This window comes from Chrysemys picta, chromosome 7 (genome assembly GCF_011386835.1).
Source record: "Chrysemys picta bellii isolate R12L10 chromosome 7, ASM1138683v2, whole genome shotgun sequence".
NCBI classification, from domain to species: domain Eukaryota; kingdom Metazoa; phylum Chordata; order Testudines; family Emydidae; genus Chrysemys; species Chrysemys picta.
This window is the reverse complement of record NC_088797.1, coordinates 120,102,529-120,115,776: the sequence shown is the minus strand read 5'-3', so window position 1 is coordinate 120,115,776 and position 13,248 is coordinate 120,102,529. Positions and strand designations below refer to the sequence as shown.

At 40.5% G+C, this 13,248-nt stretch overlaps 1 protein-coding gene across 1 annotated transcript in view; it reads left to right on the top strand.

Moving 5' to 3' along the window:
• SMC3 (structural maintenance of chromosomes 3) overlaps positions 1-3,945 on the top strand; it is a 49,103-nt gene extending 45,158 nt beyond the window's left edge. Inside the window, exons 24-29 of the mRNA XM_005308150.4 lie at positions 339-586; positions 717-929; positions 1,660-1,851; positions 2,030-2,207; positions 2,820-2,926; positions 3,482-3,945. Of these exons, the coding sequence (XP_005308207.1) occupies positions 339-586; positions 717-929; positions 1,660-1,851; positions 2,030-2,207; positions 2,820-2,926; positions 3,482-3,553 (1,010 nt within the window). The 3' untranslated portion in view covers positions 3,554-3,945. The remainder of the gene's footprint in view (positions 1-338; positions 587-716; positions 930-1,659; positions 1,852-2,029; positions 2,208-2,819; positions 2,927-3,481) is intronic.
• Positions 3,946-13,248: the final 9,303 nt, after the last annotated feature.

Sequence of the window (13,248 nt, the reverse complement as noted above, 5' to 3'; positions counted from 1 at the left end):
ATGAAGTCATGTGACAATCACAGATTTCAGTGGCTTTCATGCCAAATAGCCAAGTTTAGCACAGCCTTATACTAGAGTTTCTTTAATGTAAGAAATAGTCCCAAAGTGTGTTAGTTTTGACTCAGAATTCTATATACTTTCTTCAATGAGATTTTTAATTACGTAAGATACCCATGAAACTTTTTTTCAGCTTTTTAACCTCATGGGTATCTTGATTTTTTTTTTTTTTAAACATCTTTACTCTGTGGGCTTTCTGATTATTTTTTTTTAATAGGTCAGTGGCTGGATAACTGCTAATTTTACACAGGCATATCCCACTTTGCTTTTTCACATCTCAGATCTGGATAACTCAATTGACAAAACAGAAGCAGGGATTAAAGACCTCCAAAAAAGTATGGAACGCTGGAAGAACATGGAGAAGGAACACATGGATGCAATTAACCATGACACAAAAGAACTTGAAAAGATGACAAATCGGCAAGGCATGCTTCTCAAGAAGAAGGAGGAATGCATGAAGAAAATCAGAGAATTGGGCTCACTTCCACAGGAGGCCTTTGAAAAATATCAGACATTGAGTTTAAAACAGGTAACAAGTGTGCTTGGTTTTATCGCAAAAGCATAACATGATCTTGCCTGGGGGTGTAGCGCCACACCTCTTGAATGTCAAACTGGAATAGAACCCAAAGATATCTTTTTTTTGTGTTATTTTTCCTCAGTTATTCCGTAAGCTGGAGCAGTGCAACACAGAGCTGAAAAAATACAGCCATGTCAATAAAAAAGCTTTAGACCAGTTTGTTAACTTCTCAGAGCAGAAGGAGAAGCTGATAAAACGACAGGAGGAGCTGGATAGGGGCTACAAATCTATTATGGAGCTGATGAATGTCCTTGAACTCAGAAAATATGAAGCTATCCAACTTACTTTCAAACAGGTAATACTGGAAGCCATTAGATAAAACTATGAAGTCAGAAGAAAATTTAGTTTTTCTGTGCTGTAACTTTGTAGAATGGAACAGATCAATGCTTGAGTTGTGTTAAGAGCCAGTAAGATTTTCAAAGCACTTTAAAACACCTTTTTCTTTTGGCTCGTACTCATTATGTACTACGTATAAGAGCCATCTATAGAGAACCCCCTAGTTTAAATCCTCTACCTTCAGAATTCACCTTGGAACTGGGTAAGATTCTTTTTGGAATTCATCAAAGCTGCTCCTAATATAGATCAAGGGTGTGAGGGCACATTTTGCATACAATGCAAGGTGAACGCTCTCTACAGCACTCCCATATCCTGTTTAATTTGGGCCTACTCTAAAGCCCATTGAAGTCCATGAGTTTCCATTGGCTTCACTGGTCTTTGGATCATGCCCTGGGGAAGCAGCAAGTTTATCCTGTGGTGTTTACTGTCTTATAATAGTCTGAGTCTTGTCCCTTTCCATAGACCTTACAAAAAGGATGAAAAATTTTAAAAAGCCAATTTTTCTGGTTTACTGGATTTCTACAGTAAATGCTGTGAATTATAGTATGCAAGCATATCTCTGTTCTTTAAGGATAATCTATTAGTATAATATCATGTAAAAATAGCTGTTGTAATCTGCTTTTCGGATTAGACTGTGTCTGTTTGCATATAGATGAACCTGAATTGACATTGACTTTTTGTTTTCCAAGGTGTCAAAAAACTTCAGTGAGGTGTTCCAGAAGTTGGTACCTGGTGGCAAAGCCACGCTAGTGATGAAGAAAGGAGATGTGGAGGGCAGTCAATCCCAGGATGAGGGTGAAGGCAGTGCTGAGAGCGAGAGGGGATCTGGATCTCAGAGCAGTGTGCCATCTGTAGACCAGTTCACAGGAGTTGGGATTAGGGTAAAGAAAATCTTTGCATTTCAATATTTGTAGTACTCTTTTAGTAGACCGGTAATTATGTTTCTAAAAATGAGCTCTAGAAAGTGAAGTTATAATGAATAATTAAATTCAAACACCGTACAGCAATATTTGATGTCCTAATACAGTAGAGTTAACTCCTGTTATGGCATGTTCTTAGGTGTCATTTACAGGAAAACAGGGTGAAATGAGAGAAATGCAGCAACTTTCAGGTGGACAGAAGTCCTTGGTGGCCCTAGCTCTGATTTTTGCGATCCAGAAATGTGATCCAGCTCCTTTTTACCTGTTTGATGAAATTGACCAAGCTCTGGATGCTCAGCACAGAAAGGCGGTTTCAGGTAAAGGTTTTGTTTGTTTCTTCCTCAATAAAGAATAATCTGGCTAAAAATAATGTTTGTTTATTCAAATAAAATATTTTTTTCATGGTAAAGGGACATATGTTACTGTTTCTACGTGCATGACAGGATGCAGTGAATACAGAAAATTGCATTACTTTGGCTAGGTTATCTTTGTATCTTTCAAAAAGTCATTGCAAAATTAATTTTAAGAAATGTCTACGTATAGCATACGATTTCTAAAAGATCTGCTTGAAAGATTACAATTGGGGAAAAGTTTTACTCTGGCTCTGAAATAGGCAAATTACTTGTAGAAAACATATTTTTCTGAATCCAACTTTTTGCAGCATGCATATCTTATGACTGAAATGAGATGAATGCTTACTAAATCAAACTTCTGTGACTCATCATAAAGGGTCAATTCATTGGTACACCAAATGGTGGTATTTCTTACAACACATAATTGATGTTACTGCATGTAAAATCTAGTAAAAATTGGGCACTTTTGTTTTTTGTTCACCAAGAAAAGAGCAACTGTTGTTGTTTGCCTCTTAGTAAGAATTGTGGCCTGTTTATTGAAAAGAGAGCTGGCTTCAGGATATCCTTATTTTTCAGATATGATCATGGAACTAGCTGAACATGCCCAGTTTATTACAACAACTTTTAGGCCTGAACTGCTTGAGTCGGCTGATAAGTTCTATGGTGTAAAATTCAGAAACAAGGTAAATATTTTTTTTAATATGGCTATAAATAAATATAACAAAATTATGTTGCTGGTATTGAACATTTGGTGAGACTAAGCTAGCTCAATGGGCTGGAAAATTAAATTTTCAGTTTTGTTTAGAGTCACAAGTGATAGACCGTGACCTTAGATGACTAAGTGTCTAGTGGATCTGTGTCCACATCACATAGCCGCTGCTTGATTTGCCTGTGCAGCATGGTTGGAAGTCTCCACTTCCTTCATGACAGAATCATGATTAAAATAGCAAGGATTCATTTGTTGCATGTCTGTAATATATTCACAACAGAGATGCATTTGAGCTGTTGGTGTCTGGGCTTGAAGAGTGCCGATTCTGACGATTGTCATCAGTCTCTTTTGAAAAGGCGGTAGAACCTGCAGTTCACATAATCCCAATCTTCCAGTGTTCTAGAGCCATTCATCTCAATTGACACTATTATAGTCCAATCACTGGGTCTCATTTGGCACTTTCTCAAAGTGAGGCCTTCACTATCTAGGAGACATTACTTTTAATATATATCTATTTTTCCCCCATTAGGTTAGTCATATTGATGTGATCACAGCAGAGATGGCCAAAGACTTTGTGGAAGATGACACCACTCATGGTTAAATAGAAATGTATTGCCAATTTGCTTGGAAGATGTGTATAGTGTGATGCCTACACCGGGGAGCTGTAAATTAAAATCTGAAATATTTAGTCATTGTTAAAATAGTTTTTGAACATACATTTTAATCAAGAAGATTATTAGTTTCAGAGGAGCTTGAGTACCCATTTTGTCTCTGTTGCTGTATTCTTTTATAAGATACCTGTGTTACCTTTATACAATACCTGTAGTTTGAAAACTTTATCCCTACAAATCTTTTTGTAAAGTGTCCTGTTGCTGTTTTAAAGCTTTTTTGAAAAGTGCTAGCAATTCCTTCCTAATTATAATTTTATCATTTATACCGCCTCACATGTTTTTTTAAATAGCTTCAATTAAACAGTTGGTTTTATGGCTGTAATTCAGATGTGGTGTTTGGAGTTGTCTTCTCTTTACAGGATTCCCTTTCCATCAGTCCAGGTAAAGACTGTGGACATGTAGGATCTGGCTACGCATAGGAAATAAGAGGCAAAATAATGTGTCTCATTCTCTTCTGTATACATCTAACTTCCCATTTATTCTCCTTTGCATGGGTGGATGCCATGCAAATTGCAGCTTAGACAAAAGAATCAAATTCTGTATCCAGATGCCATCTGTGACTCAGCAGAAAAACACTCGAAATTTGTGTGCATCCGTTTTCACAGGCTGTCAAATGTTGAACAAAATATTGGATGAAATAGTAGGAGAAAATACTGGCAAGCCCTTATTAGAGGCCTCTAAAAATTTGTAAATCATCTGTCAAGACAGAGACTTTCCTTTTGACCCTACTATATTTATAGATATTGAAGAAAGGATGCCTCATACCCCAGCAAGCAGCCCTTGAACCTTGGAAACACCCATGCCAAAATAACAATAATCCCTACTGCATCTTTTCAGCTCCAAAGTTCTGCATAAGTAGGGCAGGTTGTGTCAGCAGCCAAAAAGCCATCTAGGGGTCAAAGTCTCTCACTTACAAATACCTGGATCCACTAGACCTCAGGGCGGGAGGGTACTGGAGAGTTTTCTATGATTATTTTTCTAGAACCTCATCTGTTGTTCATTTAATCTCTGATAGCAAGGGACCTAAACAAACCAAATTATCAAGAAGGACATTGCACACAAGAGCAGTAGAACCTGTTTCATTATAGAAAAATCCTTAGGACTTCAGTCCATATTGTTCACTCTACAGAAAATAGGAGGAGGAGTAATAGCAACAATACCAGACCTACAGCGACTGAACAAATGGATGGTGAAAGTCACATTCAGGATGTGATATCTCTAAGACTTTAAGTGAATCTAGTGGATGCTAACCTCTATATATCCCTAAGGCTATGTCACTGCCTAATATTTGTCCACACAAACTCATTTGCACTATAAGACCCTCCCATTCAGTTTCTGCCATTCCCCCCCCAGCACACAAATTCATAGTTTATCTGATGGAGTGCTCACTCCAGTTAGTTCAGAAACTCTCCCACCTGTGAGTGAACAGAGATCCCATCAGAGAAAAGATTCTTAAGAAGTTCCAGATCCTGAATGTAAAGAATGCAAGCCAACAGTCAGTGATGCATCTCTGCCTTCAACTTCTGGGACTGTTAGTCTAACATAGATATTGTACCACAGATAAGGCTCCACATGAAACAAAAGGCACCTACTGAGAATCTGGAAGACTCACCAGACGTGATGCAGAGGCATGTCTGCATTCTTTGATACACGTTCCTGTAATTGGAATGGTGATCCAGGAAGGAGAGGGTACCCCGCTAAAAGAAATTTGAGTACAGATAGCTGATGCAAGCCTCTTGGCATGAGGAGCATATGGTGCAACATCTTATAGGTTGGGGGTTGAGACTCTCAAAAGTGGAGGGTGGAGGAAGGGGAGAATAAATGTTATTGCTAAGGGCAATGAACCTGGCAATTAGCTTCAAGCAACAACTTCAGGGTTGACTTCTGCAATCTACTACAATGCTAGTATGATGCCTGAAAAACATGAGAGATGGGACCACAAGCTCAAAATTCCACTCTGAAATAATGGATACACTGTACATTGGGCAGTCTCCTATCTTGCCCATGAAGCCAGTTCCACAAAGGCGTTTCTTAAATCAGAAAGCAGACTGCCTGATCAGGCACTTTATTGATTATTCAGAACTATTCCCTAACTAAAGAAGTATTTAATCAGAGAGATACAAGTCACCGAGAAGTTGACAAATTTGCCGATTATCCAAGGAAAATGGATAATCTTTTCCTGAGCATAGATGCCTTCACCCACAAGTGTCCAACCAGGCTACTCTACAACTTTTGAACCCAATGTAGGAGCATTACTTGTTCAGTGCTCAAAGCAGGCCTGGCTCTCACCACAATTTTACGAGCCTTGTTAAAAGATTTTAGCAAAGAACAAAATCTTCACTGCCTCAGCTATTTCCTGGTAGTGGTCATCTGTAGCAAGTTATCTCCAGTGGCTGCGATTGCTGGCACCATCTGTCTGGTTAACCCCTGAATGGGATTTCTCAAAATGTGCCTCCAGAAATTCCTTCTGGGGACATGAACCATTTCTCAGTAGAGATTTGCTTATGATTGAAGCATGAATGTTTCTTTATATCCCTTCCAAAATCAGGGAGTAACCAGAGGCCACAGCTTCTTTGGCAATGAAAATGATTTTTTTTTCCAAGACAGTTCACATAAAGGATACAGAAAAAGAGGAAATAGGAGAGCTGAAGTCCTCCAACTCGTCAGTTGCTGGCCCAGAAGGCACTTCAGACTTGATAGATAGCCAAGGAACCTCCCCTGCAATTGCAGAAAACATCAGACCTCTTGAAGCAGGGACTTTTGCCTCTGGAACTGGACAACAGTCTGGGTCTCAGAAGTGTAGATCAGTCTAGTTTCTGCATTAATTTCACTAATAATTTTTGGTACCCAGACAGACCTCAAGCAGGACATTTCATTCATTGATCTGGTCAAATTATATTTCTGATGTGAGTGGAAACAGAAAGCTCTCTGGGGCAGGGACTTGCACTTTATTTGAATAGTGCTTGCACAGGGGGAGCCTGGCCTTTAGATGGCAGCATAATATAAATAAATAATAACCACAATGTTCTGGCGATCTCAGCTATGTTCTATTAGTTTCTCTGGGGTGGATTACTGGAGTTCTACAGCCAACCACCCTAGAAAAATGAGCATTAGCTTTTCTCGCATAGCTCTGATAAAGGTTGCTGGACACTCACATGGTTGCTGTGTTCGAGTCCATTACACTATGTACCCGTGTGCTCTTGAGTTTCCCTGTGTCTCAGTAGACTTACGCACTGTCTCTTTCCTTGGCCTTTGGCCTTGCTTGGTCTCTGTCCATTATCCCTTCATAGAAATTGGGACCATGTGGCTCAGTTGCCTTAAGTCTCTGGACCTGTGCTTTCTCTCACATACCCTGCCCAGTCTCTCCTGTAGTTTAAGTACACCCACTCCCCGAAGTTCCACCATGTGAGCACTTTGGGTTCACAGTTCACCTTTTCAGGGGCATGTGATAGGTGAAACACACAGACACAGAGCTGATCTTTGAAGAGGATTCTAAACACCATTCCTTTATAAAAAGGCAAAAATAATAAGTCAAAATATGGTAAGTCAAAATAAATAAAATGCTACAGGTAAGTCAAAAACATGGAGACCTGGGAGAAGGGTTGGAATTTGGGGGTGAGGGGGTAGAGGCCTGGGCTGTTTTAGCAGAGATAAGGGAGAGACAAGACAGAACTGGGGGGTGCGGGTGAGAATCAAATCTGTATCTTAGATGTCTATACTAATGCGAGACGTATGGGGAATAAGCAGGAAGAACTTGAAATGCTAGTAAATAAAAACAACTATGACATAGTTGGCATCACAGAGACCTGGTGGGTTAATACGTATGACTGGAATATTGGTATAGACGGGTACAACTTGCTCAGGAAGGACACTCAGGGACCTCTTGGATGTCCTGGAGCCTCCTGCAGCTCATAGCTTCTCTGAATCATAGCTCAATCTCTCTCTCTGCTCTGTCTAGCTTCCTTTGACTTTGGCTGATACTACAGTTAAACAGGACCCCTCTCCTACAAAATCATAATCCTCTGATCCCGTCTCCTGCCCAGAGCTTCCTGTTCCTTGCTTTGCGAGTTCTTTGAATTTGTACGTCCCACTACCAACACCTGGTTCCTTTTGTTCTGCTTCTGGGGATGTTACACATTCTCCAAGCCCAGACCCTTGCAGAGAAGTGGCTGGGGAAAAACTGTGTTTTCCCTAGGATACGATTACTCTTGTTCTCCCCAGGTAATATCTATGCAGGTGTTTGATAGTCCTTAACAATTAGCCTGTTCACAGATAGGGAGGAGTGGTGTCAACATGTCTTAGCACAAGGTGCACAAGACACTGCACAGTAGAGTCATAAAATGAGGATACAAAAGCTTATAAAATCAAATTGAAATTCATAAGCCGTACATAGATTCCCCAAATTGTCTCTCAGCGCTAGTGACATTCTTTAGGAAGGCACATCAGAATGTAGGCCAGGGGTCTCAAACACCTCTACGGACAACCTTTGATCAGCCCATGATACCAGCTTCCATCACCCACTTTGTTAAATTTTCAAACAAGCACCTTCCTGCTTTCTCCACATGCTGCCTGTCACGCTTGGGAGGCGCTCCCCATAAACATCTGCAAACCCACGTCATTATCTACCATAATGACAACATGGCATGACATACTGACAACAAATTGGACAGCTGTTAGAGGGTTGATGTACAGACACCTCTCCCTATCATACTGACCAATACTGTCTCATTGTTTCCTTGTATTCCCCCATCTGTCTGTATCCATCTTTTGTCTCTTGTCTTATTCTTAGATTGTAAGCTCCTTGAGACAGTAACCATCATATTTTTGTTCTGTTTGTACAGCACCTAGCATAATGGTCCATGACTGGGGCTTCTGGGTGCTATGGTACTACAAAAGATTAATAATTAGGGCCCTACCAAATTCACAGTCCTGAATAACGTGTCCCAGACCGTGAAATCTGGTCTTTTGTGTGCTTTTATCTTATATTCTACAGATTTCATGCGGGAGACCAGCATTTCTCAAATTGGGGGTCCTGACCCAAAAGTTTATTTTAGGGGGGGATCGCAGTATTGCTACCCTTACTTCTGCGCTGCCTTCAGAGCTCAGCGACCAGAGAATGGCGGCTGCTGACTGAGGGCCCAGCTCTGCAGGCAGCAGCGCAGAAGTAAAGGTGGCAATGGCAGACCAGGCCGTCCTTACTTCTGCGCTGCTGCTGGCGATGGCTCTGCCTTCAGAGCTGGGATCCTGGCCAGCAGCCGCTGCTCTCCAACTGCCCAGCTCTGAAGGCAGCGCAGCCGCCAGCAGCAACGCAGAAGTAAGGGTAGCAGTACAGCAAAACGCCCCCCCCCCCACACACACAATAATCTTGCGGGGGCCCCCCACAACTCCTTTATGGGTCAGCATAATTACAATATCATGAAATTTCAGATTTAAATAGCTGAAATCATGAAAGTTATGATTTCTAAAATCCTATGACCGTGAAATTGACCAAAACGTACTGTGAATTTGGAAGGGCCATATTAATAATTGAGGTTATTTTCTTTCTATCTCTGGCAAGAATAATCCCATTCAGTTTCTCCTACATGCTAGCATTTAAGGTGGTGATATTTAAAATGCTTTTTAGGAAGAATTTTTTCTTCTGTATATATTCCACAAATCTTTTTTTTTTTTATTTCTAAGGAGATAAATATTCTGCCAATTTTGTACAATTTTTATGTTGGTACTTGTTTCCCATGAAGTCATAATCTTCTTCCATGTGTTATATTTTCCATAACTAGAATTGTGATGTCTCCGAATTATTACTTCAAGGAAAGGGAAGAAGCAGTGAGAGCAGATATACTGTAAAGACACAACAAAAGATTTTTTTCCCCCTGAAGATTTCCTTAGTAATATATGAAAGCAGTAACAATAGCAATAAATACCAGAGTGGTAGCCATGTTAGTCTGTAGCCACAAAAACCACGAGGTCGGAAGAAGTGGGTTTTTTACCCACGAAAGCTTATGACCAAATAAATATGTTAGTCTTTAAGGTGCCACCGGACTCTCAATAGCAATAAATGTTTATTGTAAAGTGTAGTAGTCAAAGAGAAAAGTTCCTAAAATTTATATATTACTTTTGTGACTTTCATATCAGATTTACTCAGTTTTCAAGTCAAAAGATGATTTTTTTGTCTGCCAGTGCTAAAAATTCACTCTGGGATATGAAAAATCAAGCTCTGGTCATTCTGCCTCTTACACCATCATCAGGAATAAAGATTTTATCACCTGAATTTAGCAGACAAAATTGCTGGTTATGTGTAAGGTGGCATATAATCCAATTCACTCTTAAAGGCCTTTTAGCTCTGCAGTGCTAACAGGAGCAAAAGTTTGGTTTTTGTTAAGTCAGTGGACAGGCACATAGTACACAGACACATGGAGTTTGGAGGTGCCATTTTTATCACTTTTCTGCACTTTTAATTAATATGTAAACACATACTGTGATTTACAGGAGTATGTGAATCAGGGATTGTGCCTCTCCCATCAACCTATTTATCTGAACACAACTGTTAGAAAGGTTTACTGGAGTTATTCACCTTCATTCTCAAAGCTACCCAAATCTAAGGGTGGAATTTCATCATAGGATGCTGATCCCTTTGGTAAGGAGTTTTTATATTTCTAAAAAGATTTAAATCTTCTGATACTTGGGTTAAGGTTCAGGACATTGTTAAATTTGCATCTAGGACTTTTAAACCCGTATTTTAATGAATGTTTCAAAATGTAGTTTGTGGCTTTGACCAGCAGATGGAGATGAACTGGAGTAAACCGACGAGTTAAACCGTCATTGCAGGTATGGGGAAAAGCAGAGGTTTCTTCCTACAAAGTGTGCTAGTGGCAATGTGGCTTGGTGCTGATTGGGGGCCCCTAGTAGATAGAATAATACAAATAAGAAATAGTAGTTGTTATATTGACCAGTGGGGAGTAAAATATCTGGGAACATATCACTGCCCTGATTTTAAAAATTACATCCCCTACAGAATTCCAAGATTTGGCCACCTGGCTAAATCTCTCTGCATTCTTGAGGGGTAGGATCACTCTATTTAAAAGGAACCTCTCACCCAAAAGCTGCAAAAGCAAAATGCAGCAGTACAGCTAAAGAAAGCACGCAAGAGACTACGGAGAATATCAGGAACGGTGTAGAATAAAAATCTGAGTGCTTTAAATGAGATGAATGATGACTTATTTTTCAGGTGAGCTTCTCGATTGTGTGGGAGAGAGAGAGAATTTACCTATCACTGTCACTTACCTATTCCACTCTGGGGCTGGGATGTGCAGGAAGAGGGCACTTTTTATTGTAATTTTGCCAGCAAACTGGGTGAGAGGATTGGTAGGATGTCTCTAACTCTCCTGGATATTGCTCTACTGTCCTCAAGGCAGATTATTATCCTGTGAGCGCGTGTTCACACACACTCTCTCTCTCTCTCTCTCTCTCTCTCTCTCAAGAGCAACTATTTTGCTTTTGAAATTTTTTGAAATTCTCTAGGTTGTACTAAATATCAGATCCTCACGTGGAATAAATGGTCAGAGCTCCACCGACTTTAATGGAGCTATGACAATTTACAGAAGCTGAGGATGTGGCCTCCAATATGTTTTCAAAATATTCTTCTAGGGAAGGAAAACCTCAGATGTTGTACAAGTTCTTCATTTCTAGCCTCTGCCTCCATTCCAGATTAGCCACAATGAACTCCATGCTTTGCTATTACTATAATACTCAGGATTGTCTTTCTAGAAACAAAATCTAAACCGTTCCACAAGTGCTTTTAGCATAAGTTTGTTTGCTTAGAATGCTGCCTCATTCCTTGGTTAGGTGTATAAGAAAGCATTTTTGTTTAAATAGGGAATTAAATGAAATAGACTCCCCAACCCCTAACCTGCCTTTCTGTGAGTAGAAATACCTGTGGGATATGGATCTCATCACACATGGATACATTTTCATGGGAGCTGCTTCTTAAAATATGGACACCATGTTATTGGCCTGAAGTCTCTCTCCTCCCCATAGCAGTAGGCTCATATACACAGAAAGACTAATTTGGCTGATATCCTTGGATTTTCACTCATTCTGTCTTGCCATCTCCTGCACTGTAATCCTGCTGCTATAGCTGACCTCCACCTGCTGCACAGTAGTAATCACAAGGAGGAGAACCCAACACACCGTGTTGTATTCTCTCCTTCTGCCTTGGCCTCAGCGCATTTCCCACCCACCCCCGCCCGCTGTTCTTTCTCCCAGCCGATTTTTATTAGTGCAGTAACAGTAACACTTGGTAAGATCAAAGTGCGATCGCCTTCAGATTCCTCTATTGCTGAAGTTTGAGCTAAGTGTTAACTGCTCGCTTCAAGTGAAATAAACGGCATGCTTTTAGTGTGCCCGTTTATAAGCACGCTGGGCTAGCGTCAGTTTTCAGTCTGACTGGAAGGCTGCAACAGCTGTTTCATGTTATGTTTCACTTGCATTAGAATTAGTTACTTTTTCCAGACTCCCAGACTGCTTCCCCAATTATTATTTCTTGTCAAAATTCTTAATTAACAACAATACCGACACTGATCTTGGAATAACAGTGGAAGCGTAAAGGGTCAGATTGAGAAGTGAGACACACACCTTGGACAGCGCTTTCCGCAGTGCGAGTTCAATCCCAGTTTTATCTTTTTAGGTGCTGCTGAACTGGATATTTTGTGTGGCTCAGGATACAGCTGCACCTTGGTTGCCCAGCAAAGGAAGGAAAAACAATGGAATGCCTGTGAGGTATTTAGGTGTTGGCATTTATTGAATCACAGTTGATTTCTAGAAATAAACAACTGTAGAGCACTAGAGGGGGGTTGAAACAAAACAGCATGCCCAAGCACACCTGGACTTTGGGTAAATTCAGAACCTGATCCATACACTTCTTGGGCCCATCAGAAGTGAATTGATGTTCTCTCAGGGCAGACTTGCCTTTGTGTCTAATCCTCTATGCTGTTTGTCAAGTAGTTGGTGAAGTGTTCCTTGTTTGGATGGGAATCTGAATGGGGTATTTGGTACAGTACATCCCTGCTCTTTGTTGTCTACTTTCCTTCCTTCCTTTTTTTTTTTTTTTTTTGAGCTGCTGTGTTAAGTGACTCTGGAATGTGCATGGAGATGAGGGGGAAGCGTAGCTGGTTCCAGCTGGCATGATAAAACTGGAGAGAAAGTTCCCAGGATATCCAGACTTTCCAGTGCATTGTGTTTAGATAGAGTTTATAAAAAGAACCAGACTGAGAGGAATGGCTTGCGCAGGGGTTGGTGATGGCGTTGGAGATACCCTTAGGAAGTGCTGTTTTACGTGTCTGAAATATCATCAGCTGCAGCAGAAGGACAGAGAATCCTGAACCAGGGACTTGGCAGGCAAAGAAAAAGAAACGGATTCTCAAATATGTTTGCTTTAAAATACATTTATTGGCTCAGAAGCGATCCCTCCCCTTTCCTGCTTTCCAGACACACCTCCTCACCCTGCAAACTGGCAGCAAAGTAAATGGTTGCACAAAGAGTAGGGCCTGCCAGTGATTTACAATTTCAGCTGAATCACATGAGGGGTTCACACTGTGTTTTCTATGTAATGGGGCCCTACATCATCTCA